Source organism: Charadrius vociferus, unplaced genomic scaffold, assembly GCF_000708025.1.
Source record: "Charadrius vociferus isolate BGI_N301 unplaced genomic scaffold, ASM70802v2 scaffold377, whole genome shotgun sequence".
Classification (NCBI taxonomy): domain Eukaryota; kingdom Metazoa; phylum Chordata; class Aves; order Charadriiformes; family Charadriidae; genus Charadrius; species Charadrius vociferus.
This window is the reverse complement of record NW_009649456.1, coordinates 306,389-331,354: the sequence shown is the minus strand read 5'-3', so window position 1 is coordinate 331,354 and position 24,966 is coordinate 306,389. Positions and strand designations below refer to the sequence as shown.

Below are 24,966 nucleotides of genomic sequence, written 5' to 3'. Positions count from 1 at the left end.
TTTAAGACTATTCCATGACATAAAGAACAGTAAAAGAGAACAGTCAGGACATTTACTTAAAAAATACCTTCTGATGCAAACAGAAAACACTAATGTAGAGACACCCAATGAAACCCAGTGACAACTACTGACTTCAAGGTAACAGATACAGTCTCCAAGATATTTCCTGGAGACTGCAATTAGCATGTTTGAGCAATTCTTTGAGGTCTCTCACTAACACTGGCCTACTGTACTTGAAAAAGCAACAACACCTTTTTTTTTTTTAATATATACTGAAATTCACGCCCCTTGATTCTCATCAGAGACTACACATACAGATATGTATGTGGAATGGAGATCACAAGAAAAAGTGCCAACTCTTGTCTTGTAGCACAGGCTGGGTTTAGCACTCATCAGGAAAGAATGACTATAAATCTGACATTAGCACAATAGCGATATCTAACTTGCCATTGTCACGCTTCAGTTGTCATTATGAAGAACAAAGTAAGTAAATAACGGAGAAAAAGACAAAAAAGGAGTAATGGTGTGCATGTGTGTGCCTGTATGTGAGACAGTGAAATAGCAGTACAGAATATCCTCTAGGAAATATATTTTTCAGAATGATGAAGACCAAAATCAAAGCAATGGAACAAGGACGTTTTAAATGTACTGTGATAAAGATTATCTTAACTGGTCACTAGAGAAGCTTGCAGAATGAAACTTGTTTATAGCACACTGCTATTATTAACAGACTGGGCTTGATCTACTCCAGACTAATTACTGGTAGGAGGATCATCATGTCCACATTTCCTGTATTCACTTCCCAATAACCATCTTCTTATAGCCTTACTGGGTAGGCTGGAATGCATGCACATCCTCTAATGTTGACGTATTATTTTCAAGACCTACTTAACAAGTTCCTTTGTGCATCTTAGAATCTGTATTAGAATTCCTGAGGTACTAGGTTTTGGTCCATTCAGCATTCCCTCAATAGCTTGTAGAAGCCAAGGTCACTTTTGTTATTTATTTTCAGTAGAAGGGCTTTTTTTTTTCCTGCTTATCATGGGTCTTTCAGATCATTTATTCACTGTAGTCTACGATTAGCCACACAATATTTTTTCAGAGGTGAGGGAAGATGCATCTCCTCCTACTTCATTTTCATGCTTTTCTCACAATACAAGACACATTCATGACAACTTTTAAAATAAGTTTGCTGAGCAAACCTTTTGCTGACATCTATGGGACACCTTAATCTTCAGGCTGTGCTTAACTGCTCAGTATTCTCACAGAAGAACCTGAATAAGGCTTTCCACAGCTCCGTTTCACCTCCTCCTTTCTCAATCAAAGTGTTCAAACTTCTGGGAAGTCACTTCAACCACTTCTCTTTTCACTGTGACTTTTAAGCCACTGAAATGACTCACTGTATCCAGCCGGACCATCAGAGCTCTACCTGCACATTACTTCTGTAACAAGTCATCACCCCTGTACCCATACACCACCAGTTAGTATTCCCTACTGCTCCAAGCATGCTGAGTTTGTCGAGACTGTTGGCTTCCTCCAACTCTCAAAACATCTCAGAAACACTGATCTGCTGCTTGGGTAGTCAGAAACATTCTTTGCGGTACATCACATTTACAGGAAAGAAAGGGAGACTAGAGACTGCTTACTTATGTAGCTACTGAAAATCACAAAGAATTCCATAAGTATATGTTTTTAAGTCATTTAAGCCCTTAGGAATCCATTTACACCAAAAGAGTGCTGAACCTTTGACAGCAAACGTGATTAGTCTTCTGTTGCATAGTGACGTGAACACTTATCCCTGTTGGAGTCATGGAAGTCATGAGCTGAAACTCATTCTAGTACATGTCTGCTGAAAAACATTGCTCCTTCAACCCATGCACAAAACAATTTTTAAGACTGAAACATACCTTAATTTTAAAATAAGTCAGTTATAAATAATTTATTTAGAGATCACGGGTGTAATAGATGTGCAAACAGGTATATAGCAAAGGTGTAGTAAAATAGACCTAGAGTACATTTCACAGACTAAGAAAGCTAATAGATAAAACTTCTGGAGCGAAGGTTTTCCCTTCTGGCAAGTCAGCTCCTTCCTGAGGTCTGGTGGAAAGAGACGTATCTCTCAGTGAGTTGTCCCACGGCTACTTTATTTCTGTGACATACTTAGACAATAGCATATTCCTGCAATCCAGATAATGGGGTAAAATACAGAATTCTATGAATTATAAAATCACAGAACCGTTTGGGTTAGAAGAGACTGTTAAAGGCCATCTTGTCCAACTCCCCCCTGCTGTGGGCAGGGACACTGTTCACTAGACCAGGTTGCTCAAAGCACAATCCAGCCTGGCCTTGAACACTTGCAGAGATGGGGCATCCATAACTTCTCTGGGCAACTTGTTCCAGTGTCTCACCACCCTCATCATAAAACATTTCTACCTTCTGTCTAACCTAAACGTACATTCTTTCAGTTCAAAATCATTGTCCCTTTCCTTCAATACAGGCCTTGGTAAAAAGTCTCTGTCTTTCTTATAAGCCCCCTTTAACTATTGAAAGGCTGCAACATGTCCCTCTTCTCCTGTATTTCTCCAGGCTGAACGACCCCAACTCTCTCAGCCTGTCTTCACAGGAGAGGTGCTCCAGCCCTCTGATCACCTTTGTGTCCGTCCTCTGGACTTGCTACAACAGGCCAATGTCTTTCTTATGTTGCATCCCCCACAGCTGGATGCTGTACTCCAGGTGGGGTCTCACCAGAATGGCATAGAGGTGCAAAATCACCTCCCTTGACCTGCTGGCCACACTTCTTTTGATGTAGCCCAGGATACGGTTGGTTTTCTGGGCTGCAAGTGCATATTACTGGTTCATATATGAAGATAGATTAATGTTTCCTTCATGTTAACAAATTCTGACCTGCTCAAAAAAAATGGTATAGTAATAATAATAAAATAGAATAATAGCAACAGTCCTCTCTCGCTCATGGCTGGAGACAGCAATACATTCAGAAAATCTGAGTTAATGCTCATGACCAGTGAATATGCTAAGCATAATGGGAGAAAGGTGCTGTGATGCTTTGCTTACACAGTTGTGCTGGTGTGCTTCAATTACAGCATGTCTCTGCTGTTCCAGATGATCACACTTCTTCAGACCAGTGACTGTAAGTAGTGCTGAGCTGTGCAGTTTTCTTTTGTGATTAAACATACATCAGGGTATATGTAAACACCTCTGAACTCATTGTGATGGGTTAACCAAATTGGCTTTCTATACAAATCTTTAGAGACTAAAGATTGGAGCACCACTATGTCTCCATTCCCCAATCAACAGTTCAACACAAGCAAATAATGCTTACAAAAGTTAAGCATACTGACAGTGCAAACTGGCAGGAAAACTGGTGTTGGATTTCCATTCTGGAAAGCACACTGGGCCCAATCCTAACAAAACAGTTATAAAAGTAAGCAAAAGAAAGGAATGGCATTTTAAGTAAACGGGGCTAGAAATGTAAGTATGTTTTAGACGGAGTCAATTGCTTTTTTTCCTCTCATATACATTGTAAATATAACTTATTCCCTTCTCTAAAAAGAGTATTGGCATTAGTTTGGATTAAACAGAAGTGATGAAGCAAAGGGATGAATGGGAGGAAGAGAAAAATCATAATCAGATTGGAAATGCCACAAAAATATTGTATTGATTTTAGAGAAGGAACTGCCTTTGCCTTCACAACTGATTTTCTACTCAGTAAAATAAGACTACCTATCAAACTCTTTTACATGTAGAAACATATGTAGAGGTGAGGGAAATATGACAGAAATATGATAGAAAAAACAGCATTTCCAAAGAGCAAAATGAGAAGGCAGTCACAGAAGGCAGGTATTTCACTTCACTGAGATTTTCAACTTTTTAGGACACTCACAACCTAAGCTTATATTTTGAATCACAATCATCCTCTGTCTGTTTTTGAAGTAGAACTCCCTCCTCCACTGAAGGAAAAGCTCTGCCCTGGGAGGTAACCACTGCTGGAAAAGCTTCCTTTCCTCTCCACTCATCTTCTGGGGCTCCCTTCCCATTCAGGGGTGGCACAAGAGACTGCACCGCTGCTCCCTTCTGCTGGTACATTTCATGGACCTAGGGGTTGATCCGGACCAACTGCAATGGTGGGGTAGCTTCCTAGGCACAAGCTTGGTCTGCGGCATCAGCAGAGTTGGTACAAGAGGTCAGCCTCCAGCTGAATGGTGGAGACACAAGCCCACACTGGGACCCCTCCTACTGCTGTAGCTAAAACTGAGAAATCAGAACCCCAGAGTACTTCCGATTTCACCTGGCCCACAGGGGCAATTTTAACAGGCAGAGATTGTGCAGAGTAATAAATCAACAGCCTATTTTATACCAGCTATATTCCCTTCTTGAAAAAGCCTTTATTTATATGTCTCAGAGTAGCTATTCAAGCCTCAGAAAGGTTATTGAAGCAGTTCCTTGGTAGGAAACCTTTATAATGGCTTGAATCAGCAAAGATACTGCAGCCAAGAAATGAATTTGACCCATGTCCTGCACGGTAATGATGAATCCTCTAATAAATGCAAAATGGTAATTTTCCTGTTGCATGACTATCAAATATCTATTACATGATGGCAATTACACAGATTATATTTCAGCTACAAGAGAAGTTAAGTAATTTTGAATTTTAGTTTCAATTGAAATAATACATGCCATGTCATTGAAATAATAGATAATACAACATAACCACATGTTCATGTTAATCTTGAACTTACGCGCTTTGTTAAACTGTGCCCTGGGGTCCGACTTTTTCTTGGGATTGGTGAGGGCATGACAAACTGTTCATTAAAAATTACCATGTGCAAAGCTATCTCCCATGTCAAACATAGTCAAATGGAGTGGAAAAGGTATTTGGTTTGTAACACTACAAGAGTGGGACTGATTGGATAAGACTCTTCAACCACATCAGCCAACGGTTCTCTGGGAAAGCCATGTCAAATTAATAACAGGGAAAAATCTTTTGTTTGAACAATGATAACAATTCAGCTAAAGGCTAGTAAGGGAAAAAGACCAATGTAGTCTTACTGCAAAGTTGTAATAATAGCATTGTGCAGCAGATGGGTGAACATTGCTAAGTGCTTGGAAACACACAGGTAACTTTGGTTTAAATTTATAAAATACACATTTCAAAAAGCTACGGAATTCTTAATATTTTATGAAAGCACCACTACAACTTACAATTGATTAGCATTTTTCCTATGAAAATTGCAACAGAATGTTACTGGAATGGTGTAATTAAAGTTAGTAACTTGCACTAATTCAAGCTGTCACCATTAGATCTAGTCTTTCCTACTAAGGTGAATACCTGTTCTTACACTAATGCCTAGTAAACATTTTTCTGTAACAGAAATAATCCTAATGAATTTTCTCTCTTTTCAAAACAATGCAAAAGCTGTCATGTTCAGCAAATAAAAAAGCAAATACATGATGAATAAGAACAAATTGCAGTGTGTCCACTATGTATATATGGACTTAGGAGCACAATAATGGAAGGACCTACTTAATTGTTAAATTCTGTCTTTGTCATTTTGGAAAACCCTGGAATAATTTACTTGTTCCCCAGAACATCCATTCGACAGGACTGCATTCTTGAGAGACCATTTTCTACACCTTATATCAACTGTTAAATCTACCCTAAAAAAGACAAAAAGACATAACTATGGGACATTCTGCTCCCTGCTGTGGAATATTATATTCTGTGTCCCTGCAACAGGGGGAAATTCGTAAAGGTCATCCCAGGATGAGAACTATGCCCTGTACCATGGAGCATTTCATTAATGGCACTGATACTGAAACCAATGCTGAAAAATGTAGCGCTTGAACTTAAGAATATGTTCAGGATGCTCTTTGCTCACTGGACTGATAAACAGGTTAAAACTGCTTTCAGCTTGTGCTAGACTCCTCCTGAAGGATGAAGTCAATAATGTCTACCATCGGCTCTGGACAGATACAGGAAAACAGTATGTTGAATGCTAGGTTACTTGTTAGACTAACTTCAATTATATAGAAGAAAAACTAACCTTTTTTGATATAATAAATACAATCTGAAATCTCCCTTTTAGAGATCACTATATAAAATATCCATTACGGACCCTTAAATTTGATCAATGCACTGAACCAGAGCCAATTAATCAGATATAAAAGCTATTGATTTTACCATAATAAATCCCACAGCTGTTATTGAATTAACCAACCAGAAGAGCCAGGCTTCATACAAATAAAAGTAAACTACTTCAGTAAAATAAGGAGGCAGCATTTACTCCTTAGGATCAAGATTACACAAAACCTTTAAATAGTTAAAAAGCATTCACTGCAGCATGTGCAAGAAGGTGATTGAACAGAAACAATTTTCTGCAACACAACTTAATGTAGAGCTCAAAAGTGAGAGATTGCTTTACAAAGTCTATCAAATATGAAAAAAACACTTAAACAATGCACAGAAGTCCACATGCTGCCATGCCAAAGGACCAAAGCCTTTAAAGAATGACTGTTGCTCACTTTTCACATTCTATTAAGCTCTAGCTTCACTGCAAACAATGCCAACTGAAATGCCAATTAGCAGCAATGAGATGTGATTGGAGTTCTGCCAAGCCCACCAAGTGGTTTCACAAGGACATGCAGTAGACCAAGCAAAAACTGGTTTTGATCACTGCTACTGTTGGTCAGAAACAAATATATGATACCTATATGAAAGTCCCACTACTGATTTTACAAGCAATAACTTCCCAACAGAAATTCCCATGGTTTTCAGGTAAGATGATTAATGGCTGTTTTTCCACCAGAAAGATTTCCTGTCTTTAGCTTGCTTTCCTACAAGATTTGCTGATACGATAGCCTTCTGCATCAATTTCTCTTTCCTACTACATATTTTAGAAAGGGTTTGTAAAGTATTTGCCAAAAAATTTAGAGATATGTCCTCTCCATTGTGCCTGTTCTATTTTCTATCTATGGGTTTCACACACTTTGAAATATACCAATAGAGTCATCCAGCAGGTAGGTGTCTACTATTATTACTGCTGTTATAAATAAAATGAAGAAGAAACAGAATTATGACAGTCCCCAAACAAACCAGCTAGCCAGCTCACTAAACTGTAAGATTACAATAAAGTTTTTTTTTTTTTTTAAAAAAAAGGTTCTGTAAACACATTTAAAAAAAATCTTTTAGAAGGAAGAAAATACTTGTCGCTTTCTTGATTAAAGCCTTTAAGCAAAAACTGAACTTACTGTTACTTACTATTATGCTGAAAGTCATGGTATATTGCCAGTGGCTTTACTAAGTTACCATCATCCATGTAATTAACAGTAATTTGAAGTGAGATCTTCAGTTTGAATTCAAGCTACTCAACTTCAAGTCATCAGTGTTATAGAAATGAAGTGTGTTTACACATTGGCACATTTCCCAGATATTTTGTGCCTGGAACTTGCTTTGCATATTACAAACAAGTTTATAGAAATTGAAAACAAAAACAGACAGACAGATTTCCTCTTCTCTTTCACCTCTGTTTCAGAGGATGATCATTGTACCAAAATAGCAACAACAGCTTAGCAATCTCATGAGTTAAAACCAGAAGATGTCAGGCAAATTTTGTGCTCTACAACCGCCTTTCTGCATTACCCTTGTCAGTGAGGAGCCTACTGTTCTCTAAATGGATTCATTTTTTAGGAAAAGGACAGATGTTCACTACTAACAACATCAGAGAGTCGAGATTTCCAAACTCATGAGCCAAATCTTCCTTTACCCACATCCTCTCAACCCATCTTTCTCCCTCCCTAGAATTTATCCAGTTCACCTTCTAATTGACTCCACAGCTAGCCAGCGTCTTCTCTATGGATCTGCTCCCACTGTTAAATGTCCCTGGGGACTCGAAGAAACCCACGAACTACAGCAAATTAACTCCTCTATGAAAACCCACGACAAACCCCTTGCAGGCAGCAGCAAACCCAATTGCCATCAGTAGCCTCCAGGTCAAACCCTGCGTTTTGTTTCCAGTGCCAGCTTATAGCAATCCACTCCAGCCAGCCACGCTGCACCGTCTCCTTGGCACACAGTCTCCACGGCATGGCTCACAGCTACGCTTGTGAGTTTTCATGCGGCCATACAGCTTCCCAGCTGGTGCAGGCATGTGTACCTCACCGTTTGGAGAGGAGAACACGCTGCAGCCTTGCAGGAGGGGTTCTCTCCTCGATCCTGTCCCTATCAGCCCTCAGGGTTTCTCTTTAGTGATTTTAAAATGACTGCTAGCTCTGCAAAGGAAGATGAAAAGAAACACTGAGATTATTTTCTGAAAGCTTCTTGTCCTTGAGAGGTATGTTCTGTAGTCTACTTTCTCTCTGCTGCATCTTCTTCTGTACTCTGTCCCTTACCGACTAAAGGTGAGGAAGGCCTCATCTGGAAAGTTCAAGCCAAACATGAGCCTACAAAGCCCACAGATGGATTTTACATTGTAGGAGCAGTCTGGAACAAACAGGAGGATACTGTCCTCTTAGCCCTTCTGTATGTTATGTTTCATCTGAAGCTAAAGATTTTGATACAAGCATAAGCTGGTACCACCTGTTGGTTTCAGTATGACTGCTACACCCACTGCTTCCTCTCTGCCAACACTTCTGGTGAGTGTGCCCACATTTACACTGAAATGGAAAAAATAAAAATAAAACACCCCTCATGAGCCTCCAAAATGTTCTGAAACCAGCAGTTGCGCTTGTTCTTGATTAGGGTCTTATCTCAGATCCTTTTACAGGTCATCTTTGCTTTCAAGTTGTAAGAGAAAATGATTACTCATTCTGGTCGGAAAATCCCCTGTATCCCGCTGCCAGCCAATAATGTACAACTAATTTTAAAATGAAAAAGCAAGTTCTAGCAATAACTTTCTCTAAGTCAATTTTCTTTGACTACTTCATTAAATATATGCTTCAAAAAATGCAAATGGTGACTCTTGTTCCCAACACATACAGAATGAAAAATGTAAATAAGCTTTCTCCACAGTGCTCATGAGGTATATCAACTATTATTTCAATACAGAAATATTGTTTAAAAAAAAGGTAGAAACAAAAGCAGTGTTTTTTTACATTTTAGAAGTAGTGTTCCTGTGGCCCATTAATTCACTTGTTGAAGACTGAAGGACAAAACTCAAAAAAGGAGTTCAATACATCCAACTTATCGTATGAAACTCATAATGTGAACCCACACGGACCGTTAATCTCCCGTACACGAATACACATGTCCTTATGTCGACACATGATCATAAGGATAGCAGGACACCTAAGAACAGGATTCACGGGAACAATCTCTGCTGAAAGAGATGCGTAAGACAGAATGCACAGAGGGGCAGAGACTTTAGTCTAGCCTGGGAAGGAAATCAGGACTGGTGAGAGGTTTAAATCTCATTCCATCCAAAACACTGGCACCTAGCATCTAACCCAAATATGGTGTGCCTTCTAACACCAAAGAAGCAGAATCCAGACCTGTTGCCTGAGGAATCAGTTATTTTCTTTCAAAACATGTTCTGTGCTTAAAAGATCACCAGGCATCACAGCGTGACCTAACCACCTGGCCTCTTTATCTCCCAAGTGTCTGAAATACAGCAATGCTTACCCTTTTTCTCACTTTCTAACTCAGACTCTTAAAATTCTTTGATGCAAACTGCAACAGGCTAGTAGGCTTCCCTTAGCCTCTGAAAAACCTATACTTGGCTGATGTAGCAAATCCTCCCACAAATTCCTTCCGTTACATGGTGGGTTGACCCTGGCCACCAGCCAAACACCCACACAGCTGCTCTCTCGCTCCCTGCTCCCTCCTCAGTGGGATGGGGGAGGGAACAGGAAGAGCAAAAGCAAGAAAACCCATGGATCAAGATAAAGAAGGCTTACGACGTGAACGAAAGAGGGGGGAAAAACCACAATCACTTACCACCACCCACCAGCAGGCTCAAGCCCACCTTGTGTCTCAGCAATGGCCACCCTGGAAGACAGACCCCTCCCTTCTTCCTCTGCCGCAGTTTTATTGCTTGCTGAGCATGATGCTATATGGTATGGCATCTCTCCTTGGTCAGTTCAGCTCAGTTGTCCTGGCTGTACCCCTTTCCAGCTTTTTGCCTACTACCAGCCTACTCACTGGTGGAGGGAGAAGTGAGACATGGAGAAGGCTTTGAGACTGTGCAAGCACTGCAGCAACAGCCAAAACATCGGCATGCTACCAATGCTGTTTTACCCACAAATCCAAAACACAGCACCTGTATTTTGGCACAGGGCTGCCATGAATAAAGATAACCCCATCCCAGCCAGAACCAGTACACCTCAGAAAGCAGAATGAACAGGAGCTTTTCTCCTACACAACAGAGAAATCCTCTAAACCCTGGGCTCCTAAGGTAAAAGGAAGAGAGCACTGCTTCCCCACAAGCTGTTTGGGAGGAAGGCAGCCATTAGCCTTGACACTGGAAAACTTCAGACATAAAATGCCCAACTACTACTCAGTGCTTCTGACTTGAAGCACTTCAATCTTTCTCTGTATATGAACAAGAACCCACGCACGTCCAAAACCCCCATTAAAGCATTCTTGAAGAAACTCATGTGGAGTAAAAAGTGAGGCTACAGAAGATACTAAGCCAAACTGTTCCTTCCTATACCGACACCACTGTAAAGATTGTCCCAGTGTATTATTTCACTGAAGGACTGTTTATTCATTTTCACAAACAACCCAATGACTAGAATTGGAATATAAGGTAACAGACAGCACCGGGTGGCATCATCTTTCATGGTCATCCATGCAGAAAGAAATACCATACTTTGCTCTTGATCTAGCTCTGCTATCGCCAGTGTAACAGCTAGAAGTGTAATACAGAGGAATTACAAAAGGAACAATCACAGGCATGTGTATCCATTTCTATCTTCTCTCTTTTGGTTTGGTTTGGGGTTTTTGTTTTGTCATCCATTCCCATCCCAATCCTCCCCAAAAGCATGTAACAAAGATCAAATGAGAAAAAAACCCTTAGTCTTAAATTTTCTTTTTCTTATATTATTTTTTTTCCAGATGAAGGGATCAATTTGGAAAAAAGATTATTAAATATATGTAGAACTAGTATAATTTGTCATATGATATCATAACAACTCTCCGCTTTTACTGAGAAGTTCAGATGCAAAGGCACTTTTAGCCAGATGGTAGCTGGTAAAAAGCTGGCAAGGGACACAGCCAGGACAGCTGACCTGAACTGACCAAAGGGAAATGCCATACCATACAGTGTATAAATTTATAGCTTTGTTTGCTTATTTCCATGTTATCTCAGTAATTAACTAAGCATTAGAAGAAATCTGTTTCTGGCTTGATGCTCAGTACAACTGCTCCTCATCACAAAAGTTCAGTAAAATCAAAACTAAATGCACTCATCTTTGAAAACTCTTGGTAGGCATTACAATCAAAACAAAAAAATAGCAGAATTGTTATTATAAGTTTTACCTTGGAAACATCACTTTAATAGAGGAAACCTGACAGAACTTTCTCATGCATGCATGTATCATAGAGACTCAACAGCCAGGTCATCTTCCATGTCAAAAAAAGAAGAGAAGCTACTCTCCACCTTATTAATACTATCTGCCCAACATCACTCTCTATGGACTTCAGTCTTCTCTGTACTTTGGTCCTCAAAGACAGACTATAAAAACTGTTCATGGTTTGCCTCTGAACTGCACAGCCACAATTTTTGTTACATGAGTACGATATGGTCAAATGAGAGTTAATTAATCTTCCACATTTTTATAGTTTTCAGAAACACAGAAACTAACAGATTTTATGCAAGGGAAGATAAAACACACACCATTCCCCCCTCCCCACCCACCCCCCCATAATAATTCAGTAGCAAAATACTTTTCAAAATAAATACAAATCTGCCAATACACTGTATGAATAAACTGTGTTATTTATTCCCTGTGTAGCTGCTAACAGTCATTAGCATTAGGTACAGCACTGCTGCTTCTGGCAGATAAACTAAGCAGCAGAACTTGAAAATGGGCAATTTCATGACTATTTTTCTTATGACCAATTCTGTCACTCTCCTGCAGTTGAAACCTGAAATTCAACCTTAGAAGAGTAAGTTTTACAAGTCTTAAGTATATACTTTGCTGATAATCAGGAACAAAGCAGTTGCCACAGCAAAAGGGACGAAAAAGAAACCAAACCCCAAACTGAAATCTCACAGAATTTTATTATCAAAAGGTAAATAAAAATAAAATTATGGTTCTCTCTACACAGTCATGACCATGCTCTTCATGGCCTACTTTGCAGAATGGACTAGGCAATGAACAATATAAAAAGCAGTTTAGTGCACATTCAGTTTCCCATATGTGTCCTTCTCTACTTCAATGGTGTTTGCCCCCATCGAAAAAGCTGTCCTTTCTCTCAAGAAGGGAGATAGGAGATCTTGTGCAACAGAAGTAAAAGCTTATCCTGAGAAACCCTGAAGTAGATGAGGAGGTACCCTCATGAGCTGCACAGGCCCTGCAGCCCTGGTAATTATGCTGATAAGCCAAAAGATCAACCCCAGAGTGTTTCCACTTCAGGAACAGGAGCATCACTGCCTGCTCTCCTATTAGGACAGAATCCTAGGATCCGAAGAATGACTTCACACAATAGGTTAAGTTCTGAAAATCCAACCTAACTAGCATCCCATTTGTTCACATAGCTTATCAAGCAAAGCCAGCTCTACTGATATGTTACACAAGGGCACGAAGGTACTGTAATATAGAACCCCTATTTTAACACCCACATATATGAAAAATGGGACTGTACTCCACTGAAATATTTGTATGATATGACATAAAACACATGGTCATTTTATATTTAGTATTGTATTTTTAGCCTAATGGCCATTATTAAAATCTTTTGTTTTCTGCAGTGATTATTTATTTATCCATGTACTCCAAAATGTCTTAAGAAATATATTTTAGCAGTAAAGAAAAAAGTGAAGTCTGTAAGCAGTAAGAAAAGAAACCGATTGCTCCCAGCAATTGTTTCTTTATTAGCACAGAGATGCTGGTGAACTATTTGATTTCTGCATGTTTGAGTTTCTCAAAGTACTTTTTCTGTAATTCCCACAGCGAAGGACTCTGGAGCTGTGGTGAAGTTGTGTAAAAGGTCACTACATTCAAACAACAGCTGTTTGCTTTCACTAATAAAGGAAAAACGACCATGCACTGAAAAGTGACCATAAATAGGCACAGCATACTCTTTACACAGGCAAAACACAGAGATTTCGGTGGGAATTCTGCTATGTTTAATGCAGGATCAACTCTAATACCACTCTTTCGCAGGCAGTATCAAGGAGGAAGTAAGCTGAGCACAGGCAAATCCCACAGGATGTCCGCGCGATTGTTCCATACCCAAAAGACGGGAAGGAATCTTATGTGAAGCAATTTCAGCGATAGTGCTGCTGAGTGACTAATAGTTCATGAGATGGCTCCAATAGGAAAAAAAGCCAAGAAAGCATTCCTACACATGAAGATGAGTGTGAGAACTTTGTTTTGTAGAGTTGGGAGAGGAAACACGAGAAAAAACTTCTCAGAAAAACTTCTGTATTGTAAAAGACTATTGCTTGGTATAGTGGGGTGGGGGTGGTGTTCTGCCTCTTCAGCAGATGTCTTCAGATATTCACCAGCAGAAGAAGAAGAGCCGTGCAAGGCTCTGGGAGCTAACTCTGGCCTCCACCTAATGTAACAACAACACACTTCCTCTCAGGGTCCCTCTCTACTTCCTCCAGGGAACTGCAAGGATCCATAGCAGAGAGCATCTGCCAGTCCTACTCCCCAGTTTGGTTGTCTGCCACCATTGGAAGTAAATAAGAAGACCTGGAATCTAGTCCCAGCAGGCTCAGTTCCTGTTTGCCTACCATTTAAGGCATATTCCATTAGAGCTCTGCTACTGAGACTAGACTCTATACAGACGCTGTCCACACCTCAGAGTGTCATCTCATTTGGAAAATATTATTGAAAATAATCCTAATGAAAGAGTTCAGCATCAAATCTCAGGCCTATTAGCAAATCAAAGTTTCTGAAATTTGTTGTTAAATTCAATTTAGGAAAAAAAAAAAGTTCTGTGGTTTGCTCATTATAATTACTTTATAATTAACCTTCCTGTCAGTGGCATTAAAGAGCAAATAAATCCTTTTAATCAGTTAAGCTCTTCATTTATAGATTCTAGTTCCATCTTGAACTGTTACATATTGACTACCTCTATTATTTTGTCAATAATACGTGCAGAATTACATTAAAAGTTCCATAAAACAGCTTTTAGAACAGTTTTTGAAAAAATCATGCAACTGCCCCCAAATCACTTTCCAAATCCAATATTCTAACTTGAAATACAAACTTGTTGATCAATAAGTGCAAAAGCAAAATACAGAAAATAAATTAACACATGAGACCACTCGATCTAAATCTACTGAAGCAAAAAAATCTGAATCCAATGACCATTGGCAAGACCAAGACATGCTACTGATTAAAAAAGGAGTTACCATGTTGGACTTAGTATTTACATAATCTGTTTTTAAAACTTCAAGTCCCTCTGAGATTTTAGAGGACCACACATCACTCACAGAAGTTTAATAAGGCATGAAATCTGAAAAAAAGTAATTTCTTTTTCCAACAGAACATTGCCTTTTTTGTGACCCAAAAAGTGCAAAAATAAACAGGAAAAAATACAGTTTTTTAAAATGATCTCCGAATGCAGTCATTGTTCTGCTATCTGATCAAGAGTAACACCCAAATACTATGGGGAGCTCAGAAAATTTCTTTCATTAAAAAAGTAAGAAAAATAGGAGACAGAATTTCAGTGCCATATGTGATTGCAGCAAAACTGTCCTGTTATTATGCAAAACAGTACACAGGAATACAGAATTTGGCCTCACTAGATCAGAACAGAAGTCTAAGGAAGTTAATGCTCCATCTTTAGAAACTGCCTACGCCTTATACTTTAAAGACTGATGAAGGAAAAACCTAATTTGTCTGAACAATTTGGCAGTGTGATACACACAACAAGAAATAGAGACAATACTTTCCAAACCTGGTGGCTATAAGCCTGTACACTTCAGCATTAAATGTCTCTGTTAGTACTTAATGTCCAGTTGGAATTATGAACTTCACTTTATTGATGAATAGTTACTAAATGATTTAGCCCACAATACACTACATTTCCATATTTTTAGTAAAATTTTAGGTGCATTAAATGAAAGAACTCTTGATATCAATATAAATACACTGGGAATTTGGGCTTTTTTTCCAATAAAAAAAAGACGACTTCATAACTTTTTAGGACAGACATCTCTTTTTAGGCAGTTTTCAGGCCTGTAGCAGAGTGTTTTCTAATTTTTAGATTATGAATACAAGTAGTTGCAATATAATACATTAAAGTTTCAAATAAAAGCCTCACTTCAACCAGCTGAATGATATGGACATGGTATAGCCCTGTGGTATACCACAACTACGGATATATCCGTGGTATAGGAAAACCAGCACGGGTGCATAAGTCTTCTGAAAAAGCACAATTGAATCTTTTAGCTTATTAAACATGAAGGTGCACCTTTTATTTGTCTCCATAAGAATATGTTTTCAAGTTGAGGACAGTTCTTCAGTAGACTGTCCTGGTATATGGTTATATAGTCTAAGAAAAATGTGTTTAAGCTGTTAGAAATTTGGGAGGGTTTCAAGATATAAAAAGCAACATAAGACCCAGACTGACTTTCTTGGCTGATTCTCTTATCAATAAGGTCTAATTAAAACAGCTCTAAATACCTTCATATAAATTATTATTTAATGCAAAATATGCATACTCAAATAAAGAGTAAAGCCAGAATGCTTTGGAATTATCAAGGCAAGAAACCACAAACTAAAGAAGTGAATACTTACTTGTGTGGAGGTTAAGAGGAGTTTGGGGATGCTATAAATATTAACACAGGACAGTGATTGCAAATGCTACATTTACAGATGTCTGCTCTAAACTTCTGTAGCCTTTAATGAAAATCACTGAGCTACATTCGAGCACAAAGATACAACTACCTAAGAATGCTCACAGTCTACAAAACAAAGGTTGCAGATGCACGCAGTTTCCTTGTGTTAAGTAAGGCAGTCTACAAAAACTGCTTCTTACAGTTCAGCTTTCCTTATCATGCTTTCATCAATAAATCAAACTCCACCTCCCTCTTATGGCTTAAGAGGCTCAACAACGTAGCATAAGCCTTCCATTCTCATGGTCCTGAAGATATGGTTAGGACCCCTATGAAGAAGATTAGATACTCTGCATAGGTCTTACTGTGTGTTTTAACATGCAGGTTTTGTGGGTACATTTCCTGGGTTTGCTTCTCATTCAACTAACAGCAATCTTCACATTCTGTTTATTTTACCCTTTCTGTTTTGCAGAACTACAGGCCTCCAGCAGGTCATCACTCTTAACACGGTCACAAAGACTTAAATTTGCAAGCAGAGGACTTGCAAAAGCATCAGACATACAAAAAAATACAACAAATACATCAAAACAAATTCACAAAACCAGTTCAGATTCATAAAACAAGGACCATTTTATAGGAGTTCTTTTTAGGCAGTGTCTCTTTAGAGGCTCATAAATCATCAGTTTACATTGAATTTGAAATAAACATGAGCACAATAGGTAGAATACTGGATTATGAAGATATTCCTTAAAACAAACTACATAAGTTGCACACATTGTTTTAAATGGCAGCAGGCTTAGCTGTCCATTAGTTTCAAACTTAAGTTAGCAGTTACAACTTGCTTAAACTTTCCCAAGCCTTACTGCTCAAAATGAACTGATTTGATAATCAGGTTATGCAGCTTAAAATTTTACTTTATTTTTCAAGTCACTTTACTTATTTGTAGAAAATATTAATTTTTAACTCAGGCATATTTTAATTTAAGAACAGGCTTTGCTTATCAATTTTGCATACTACCATGGTATTCTGTTTGACATTTAAACCTAACAGACTTTTGAGACTTTTCTGAAACACAAACCTCATTATTATGGGCTGGTGTTTTAAGACTGCCATCTAAGAATTCTAAAGAATATTTGTTCTAAATGCATTACTGTTGACAGTATCCCTTACAAACGTGACTCACAAAGACATATTCACCTCATGCACCTCAGTTCATAAAGTCAAGAGCTAGATAAAAGATAAATTTGACTTACTCAAATTACAAAAAAAAAACCAAACAAACAGTAAGGCTACATGATGATAGTTACTTCCCACAAGAATCAAAAAGGGAAGTGAGGTGATTAAAGAAGGTTTGAAGTGGAGGACTTCAGGTTTAGAGCACAGATTCAACCACCTGACAAATTTATGCAGTCATATCAGATGACACTGCTAGGTATAATCTGAAATGCAGCAGTCTAAATTTTCAACACCAATTCTGAAGGCAGAGCTTTTGTTACCTTTCTTTCAGAGAGACAATGTAGGTGTTAATTCTTTTTTTAAGACAAAGCCCCTTTAGAGGACCTTCAAGTGGGCCAACTGAAAGACTCCACGTTCTGAATCACCATTCACATTTGGTAATTTTGCCCAGACTTAGCAGACGGAAATGAGAACAGCTGTTTCTAAACTGGAAGCAGTCTTATTTCTTCAAATTTATATACACATAAAAACCACTACAAGAAACACTACACCTATCCATGTGTCTGTAACACATTTTGAATACTTGAAAATTCAACACAATCAAGGTCTATAAATAGCTAAAGTGTAACTATAACAAAACAACTACCCAAACAACTATGGAAACTGAGCAACTGGGTAAAAAAATTAAAGGATTTCCAAAGGATTTCCAAATTCCAAAGGGAAGAGATTATTTTTTTATTATTATTATTTCCAGTGCCAGAAGTGTACCACATGAAGAATACAGCAGTTAAACTATTTGAGACATGGCAGAAGGAAAAAAGTATATTCAAAAGTCCTAATATCCTGAAGAACAACATATTTCTAAGCTTTATTCTCATACTCTCATGCTAGATTGGGGTAACAGTTCAAACATCCCCTCTGATCTCATCTCTGCTGTTCTAACAGTGACAACCTTTTAGGCAGATACATAATCAGTAACTGGTGTACAAGCCAATATCAATACTTCATGACATCTCCCAAAACCCCACAAACAGACAGCAGACAGTTCAAGGAGATCAAGCTGAATATTATCATACTGTTATAATTCACTGCACAATCAGGTATTGCACTACCATCATCTTCTGAATGTTTTTCATGCATAGCCCTATATTCTCTTACTTGTAGTAAGACACCAGAGCCTTCATCTGACAGGCTTGTCTAATTATGGGGTTAAAAAAAAAGTCTCTGCACAAAGCATGGATGCATTTTTTTTTAACAATTGGTTACATTACTGTTTTCAGTGATTCTAATAAATGTTTTTGAACTGCCCAAGCATGTGGCCAAATTCAAAATCCTAGACGTTTTAGGAAGGAGCTCATGATTTTCAGATCTGCCAGACTTCATTATGTACATGGTTGTTACCTTACGCCCTATGCTATTTAAATTTTATTTTTTATCTCCATAGTCTTGCCAAAAAGAGGACATGTAGTACTTTCATTGTCCCCCAATTTGATGACTCACAGATATCCTTTGAATTCAGGCTATTTTTTCATTAACTTATCACTATACTGATCATGAAAAAAAAAATTGTACATAAAAGTTAACGTGATTATTGTGCTAATGCATTTCAGTTGTTTGCATTAGAGCAGGCTAAATGAGTGGATGACATTCATTACCAAACAAACTTATTTTATCATAAATGCAATCCATTACAACAATAATGGAAATATCACATTCCTTTTAATGCTTTACTTGAGCTTTTTTCTGCCAGGTAAGAATTCTAGTTATGAGCTTCATTGTGCCAAGGACAGACCAGTCTTTTCCAGACACTTACCCTCTGACAGCATGAATAAGTCTCAGTGATGGATAGGCGGTTCGCACTTTCAATTTATTCTTAAGGATTAATGCATTAACCCACTCCACATGCTTCTCTCCGCCTTTGACCATGAAAGCAGGGATCCAAAGGACACTGTCATTCAGCATGGATAGTCTATGCACAAATTTTTCTCTGTCACTCTCATTCCGAAAGCCTCCAAATGCTCTTTGTACAACTGATGGGTTCATGGTAATAAAATCAGATTTAGTTCCCACATCGGCAGCAAACTCCACCACAGGAGCTAGATTGCACCTGAAGAGGAAGAAATTAATGGAAAAATGAAAATAAATATGAAACATTAACTCAGAAAAACGTGTGCATGAAGGGAAAGCTGAAAATGAACATGCAAGCCCACTTCAATTTAACGTGAGAAAAAAATACCAGTGATAATAAGTGGGATAACACTTAGCTTTTTACCCAACTTGGACACCCATTAGACAAATATTTTAAGAACATTAAATGTACATAATGCTGTGAGAAAAAAAAGGTTCTTAGTACCTTTGGAAACCATGTCATCATGCGCTAAAACACATCAACAGCTACAGTAGCACTTATGAATAAGAGTATGCTTTCTAACACCTATTACCTTTCATTAGTGTTCATTTGTCATCATGTTACCAACAGCTTACACTCTTAGAGGAAGTCATGCCAGCCAATTAAGGTATTAATTTATACAGGTTAGTCATTGCATTTTTTTCTTTTTTTTTTTTTTTTTACAATACAATATTTAAATATGATTTGCAAATGAATTTTACCCCATGCTAAATGAGTTTTTGGTATTTTGGTTTGTGGTATTATCACTGCAGCTGATCGAATGTTTTGAAATTTAGTGTTCTCATTACATTTAGAAATGATTTTTTTGTAAAAAAAGTATTAATCTTTCCATCTTTTCCTTGGTGTCTCATTTTCAAACCTTGTTTAATTTTGCAGTAGCTTTGTGCTTTTTTTTCTGGGCTTGAGAAAATGGTCTCATCAACTGTTCAGCAGTTTTTTACCTCATTATATAAATACATATGTATGTAATCACACAGAGGCAGCATTCTCCAATGGCAGCGTTGGATGCAGGTGACAAAATGCAATTCAGAAATTAATTGTGATTTCAGTGACCAGTATGATCCAATTGAAACAAATCACCTCCACATCATCCTCAGTAAATTAGCCTGTAGCTGGTATGCCCCAAATAAATAACCAGACATAATATGTCCGCAAAATTAAAATTTCAGTATTAACAAACTGCTCTGTTGAGTCGAAGGATGCTAAGAAGCAATGTTGGAACCAGGTCCTTCAAAACATTTGCATGTTATTAGACTCCTAATAGAAATAGTATTCTCTCAGTTCTGCAAGTCTTTTCTTGTACAGTAAACTTTTTACTTAAGCTTATCCCCTAGCATCTTCTAATGGACAGATCTCCAATGTCATATAAAAATAAGTGAAGTCAGCAGGGCAGTATTGATTAGCACGAACTGAGGATGTAGTCCTGACTGATAATGCTAATTCCTCAGAACATTATTTTCATTCTGTAATTATCAACTAAAGAAGCAGTCCTATCTTCTTCAGAAATAAATGTTCTGAAGACCATAAAGCCTATATATTCTTAGGAGACAAAGCCATCCAAGTTTCTTAAGCCATGTGGGCAGATGTAAGCTTTCTTAGGAAACGGATTTACATTCTTCAGTATTTTATACGTCTATTCCACAAACCATCTGCATGTATTACAGGCTGCTAAGAGTATTATATTTTAGGAAATGGTAGTTAGGGCACAAAAAAAACTCCCACTGATTTCAATACTGGCTTTGAAAATTGTTTCTAAAAACTTTAATGCATGAACCTCTAACCTGGAATTGTCAAAATCTAAAAATAAAAAAAAAAACAACAACCAAGGACTAAAATTCAACCAATCAAATTCACTGAATTACTGCTGCTCTTGAAAATACCTCTTTTAAAGGCAGACTGCACAACATAATGAAGGATTCATGCACAGCAGGGTTTTCTTCATTAGTCACACATACATCCACATGATGACATCTATTACAAACATAAGACAGAGCTTGACACTGCAAAGCCTGCTCTCTCTGTGTCCGACTTTGAGAAGCCCCAATGTACCAGCAACACCTTGTTTAAAAAGCTGTATGCCATATGCAAACTGTGCACATATAACATAGGCCCTATGCTTCTAATATGATTCCATGTCTTTTGACAGCTCCTCTCTGATCTGCCAACAGCATCAGTGCCTAAATCTTAAACATGTAGGTAGTCTGAAACCAGCATATAAATGTAATTTCACCTAAATCCCCCCAAAAAATCATCGTAGGCATACCAAATACAAGGTCTACCTACCTTGCATATCATTACTGCTTCATCAGTAGTATACTTAATATCAAATATTGTATTCCAGAAAGGTATACAGCATAAGCAGTGTAAATTCTTAATATATTGCCTATTCACATCTTTCAAGTATAACTTCAGAAAGTAATGAGCAATCCAAATACATTCAGTAACAATGGGGTTGTCTATGAACAGTTATTGAACATATTAGTTGCATTTTTCATGCTTTAGTGTCTCAAATTAGACACCTGTTCTTAACCTTTGATCTTTTAAAAATTCAGTTATATATAGATGCATTAGTAGCAGTGCTAAAGTTTGAAACAATGTGGTAAGTACATCTGTGCTTTGAAAGGCTCTCTTTTCAAAGAAGTAACTAGATGGTCTTAGCAGCATACTGCTAAGATTATTTTAGTAGAACACAAATGTAAGACAAGCTCTACACAAATTTCTAGCTCTGTTAAGCAAATAAACATTACTAAATTAGTTGTAGTTGACCAAGTTATAAAAATATTACCCTCATTAAGCTACTTCTCATTTTCTTATATGTTACTTCCTTGAAAGAATGATTTTAGCGCTCATTAAATTAGAAGTTTCAACATTGAATATTTATACTTATCCATAAAGTTGGAAAATATAAAACATCTGCTAAAACACATCAACTAAAATCAGCATATTCTTCGGTAGAGAGTAAATGGAGCAGGTATATCAAAAGTGTTTCCATATGAGCTCAAGAGTTTATGTGCTAGTGATGAACTGCAACACTTACCCTGAGCTGCTAGTACCAGATAATTTATATTTCCAGATGAGTTTAAGAAAACTTTATAGAAAGGTTATCATAGAATCATAGAACAGGGTCAGAAGGGACCTTCAAAGGTCACCTAGTCCAACCTCCTCTGCAATGAGCAGGGCTATCTTCAACTAGTTCAGGTTGCTCAGAGCCTCATCCAACTTGACCTTGAATGTTTCCAGGCATGGGGATCTACCACCTCTCTCGGCAACCTGTTCCAGTGTTTCACCACCTTTATTGTAAAAAATTTCTTCCTTATATCTAATCTAAATGTACCCTCTTTTAGTTTAAAGCCATTACCCCTTGTCCTATCGCAAAAGACCCTACTAAAAAGTTTGTCCCCATCTTCCTTACATGTTTCAGGGCTAACAAAACTAGCTATTGTTTATTTGCATATAGACCTGAGTATATGTATATAGCTTTTGTTACCTGTTTCAGAGCTTTTATCCAAACCTCTAATGCATCTTTACGCTACGCCACAGTTTCATAGAGTTGTCAGAATCTTTAAGTTTATCTTGTTAGCAGACATCAATGACCTGTCAATTCTCAGGACTTTTTCAAGAAAACTTCATATTCAGAGACATGCATAACATACTTATTTTCTTTTAAGTCAAATTAAGAAGCCTATTAACTGAACAACTTTGAAATAGGCAATGCAATATCTTTCCCTCGTTATAGTCTTTAATTCTAGCTCATTTGTCATAAGGCACAGAATGCTGAATATAGTCATTGATGAGGACATGAGGGGGACTCTGTACCACGTTATCATTACATGCCTAGGAATTTGTACACAACAAATGAAAATTTACCTTTTTTCTTTTTTTTTAAGTTATCATTGCTATATAAAATCCATCAGGAAGAATAAATGGAACAGTGTAATCTACTGAGTTTCCTCCCTCTCAGATGTTGCATTATTGACACCTTGCAACTGTATGACTGCTTAAAATTTTACTCCAAAACACAATTGCACAATTTTCTGCAACATAGCATCATCTTTCATTCAAAAAAAAACTTCAGCATTGCCTTCATGTTAGTGAACCTGAAAGTAAGTGGGCTGCAGGTCAAAGCTGAGGAGGACAAACTTGCTATGAGGTTACTTAACACTGAGAATATGAGAGCAGGTTATAATTAACAGTCACACATAGCACTGAAGATTTAGCAATTAAGCAAACAGCTGTAAATATAAGCACTGAGAATATACATCACATTATATAAAAGTTTGTAAACCTCCTTCTCCTGAGCCCAAGCTCTTGACTATTTCCAGAGAAAATGATGAAATGCAGCTTGCCCTAGCAAAAATAATTTTGCAAAATAATGGCTTTCATGACTTCCTTTGGTTTCTTTCTTTTCCCCATATAAAAATTCACTGTAAGTGTATTCTTTAAAACTGACAAGGTTATTCTTTCTATATAACATTGTTTAATCAGAAGCTCTAACTCCTTTTTTCCCTTGCACTAAACTAGCCAGTAAGTCATGATTTGCTCCCTTATTACTTCTAGGCACTATCTACAGTAGAAACGTTCAGAAACTGGTCCAAATAGGACAAAGATTGGTACATTTGGGTGAGGGGGTTAGGAAAAATCCTAAGTGGGAAACATTCATAATCTGTGTAATTGGTAGTGTCATAGGCAATAATATGCACGATACCTCAAATTAATGCTGCTGTCCCTGTTTGTCTGATGACATCAGCCCAGACCATCCAAAACCTCAGTGCAGCCATTTCAACAGGGTAGTTAGTCTAAACTTACTATTAGGCATCAATTATATGATTTAAATAACCAGTAAGTTCACAGGGCGACTTAATTTACATAGTATTGGTTTATAATCAAGACATAGAAAGGCAAATATATAGATATAAAATATTTATAGTAAAAGTGCAGAGGTCCCCATACACAAGCTTTCAGTGTGATAGCAGAAGATTTTCAACAGGAAGATGCACTGTGATGGTATCACTAAAAAGAGATCTGGGATAAAAGGGAAAAATTACTTCATGAAATATCACATGGCATTTAGGTATCTGAAGAATAACTGAGGGCTTAAGATACGCAGACCAAAAAGTCTCAGTGATTGAAAACCTGCTTCTTCCACAAATGTCTGTTGCATATGTTAGTCACAGTGGGATACATTAAGAATGAGTGTGGGGGAAAAATAGAACCAGACTGCCAATGGCTGGAGTTGCATGCCATGAGAAAAGACTGAAGAACAGAGGAAGTGGTGCTATACCACACTTAGATCAAAATAATCAACCCTGGGTTTGCTGTGACACCTTTATGGCTCAAACAGATCCACAACATACTTAGTCTTCAAGAGAGCAGAGCTTAACAGAGAAAATAATGAAGTCGTATTCACAAAAATACACTCAAATGAGAAGTCAAGTTATTCCAGAGAGATTCAGTTGAACTTGCTTGGTCACTAATAAACACACAGCTCATGTATATGCATGCAAATGTTCAATACATAATATCCATAGGCCATATATTGGTATTTTGAAGTTGATTTTAAATAAATAACATAAAAATTTGTTTGAGTAAAAGTGATTACTATTTCCATTTTATTTGACATTGAGAACTAAAAGACTATTCTTCACACAGTAATAATACAAGAACTGGCCATGAAACTGTACACTTGTTAATCCTTTTACAATTTGTGCGCTTGAGGTTTACAGGTTGAAATAAATATTTAGAAAACACTGTAAAGCCTAAGCTGCACAAAAGTGTGGTAAAAACATGCTTTGTTTCATTAATATCTTCTCCTTGTAGACCAAAGCCAAAGATATCCATCACACAATATTAACCACATACACTCTGAGAAGCCAAAAAATGAAAATTAGATTGTTGCTGGAAGACGTAATATTA

At 37.6% G+C, this 24,966-nt stretch overlaps 1 protein-coding gene across 1 annotated transcript in view; it reads right to left on the bottom strand.

Annotated features, from left to right (window-relative positions):
• The window catches only part of ST8SIA4 (ST8 alpha-N-acetyl-neuraminide alpha-2,8-sialyltransferase 4), a 53,780-nt gene that overhangs the window by 7,479 nt on the left and 21,335 nt on the right, over nucleotides 1-24,966 (bottom strand). Inside the window, exon 4 of the mRNA XM_009889711.1 lies at nucleotides 18,958-19,251. Coding sequence (XP_009888013.1) covers nucleotides 18,958-19,251 — 294 coding nt within the window. The remainder of the gene's footprint in view (nucleotides 1-18,957; nucleotides 19,252-24,966) is intronic.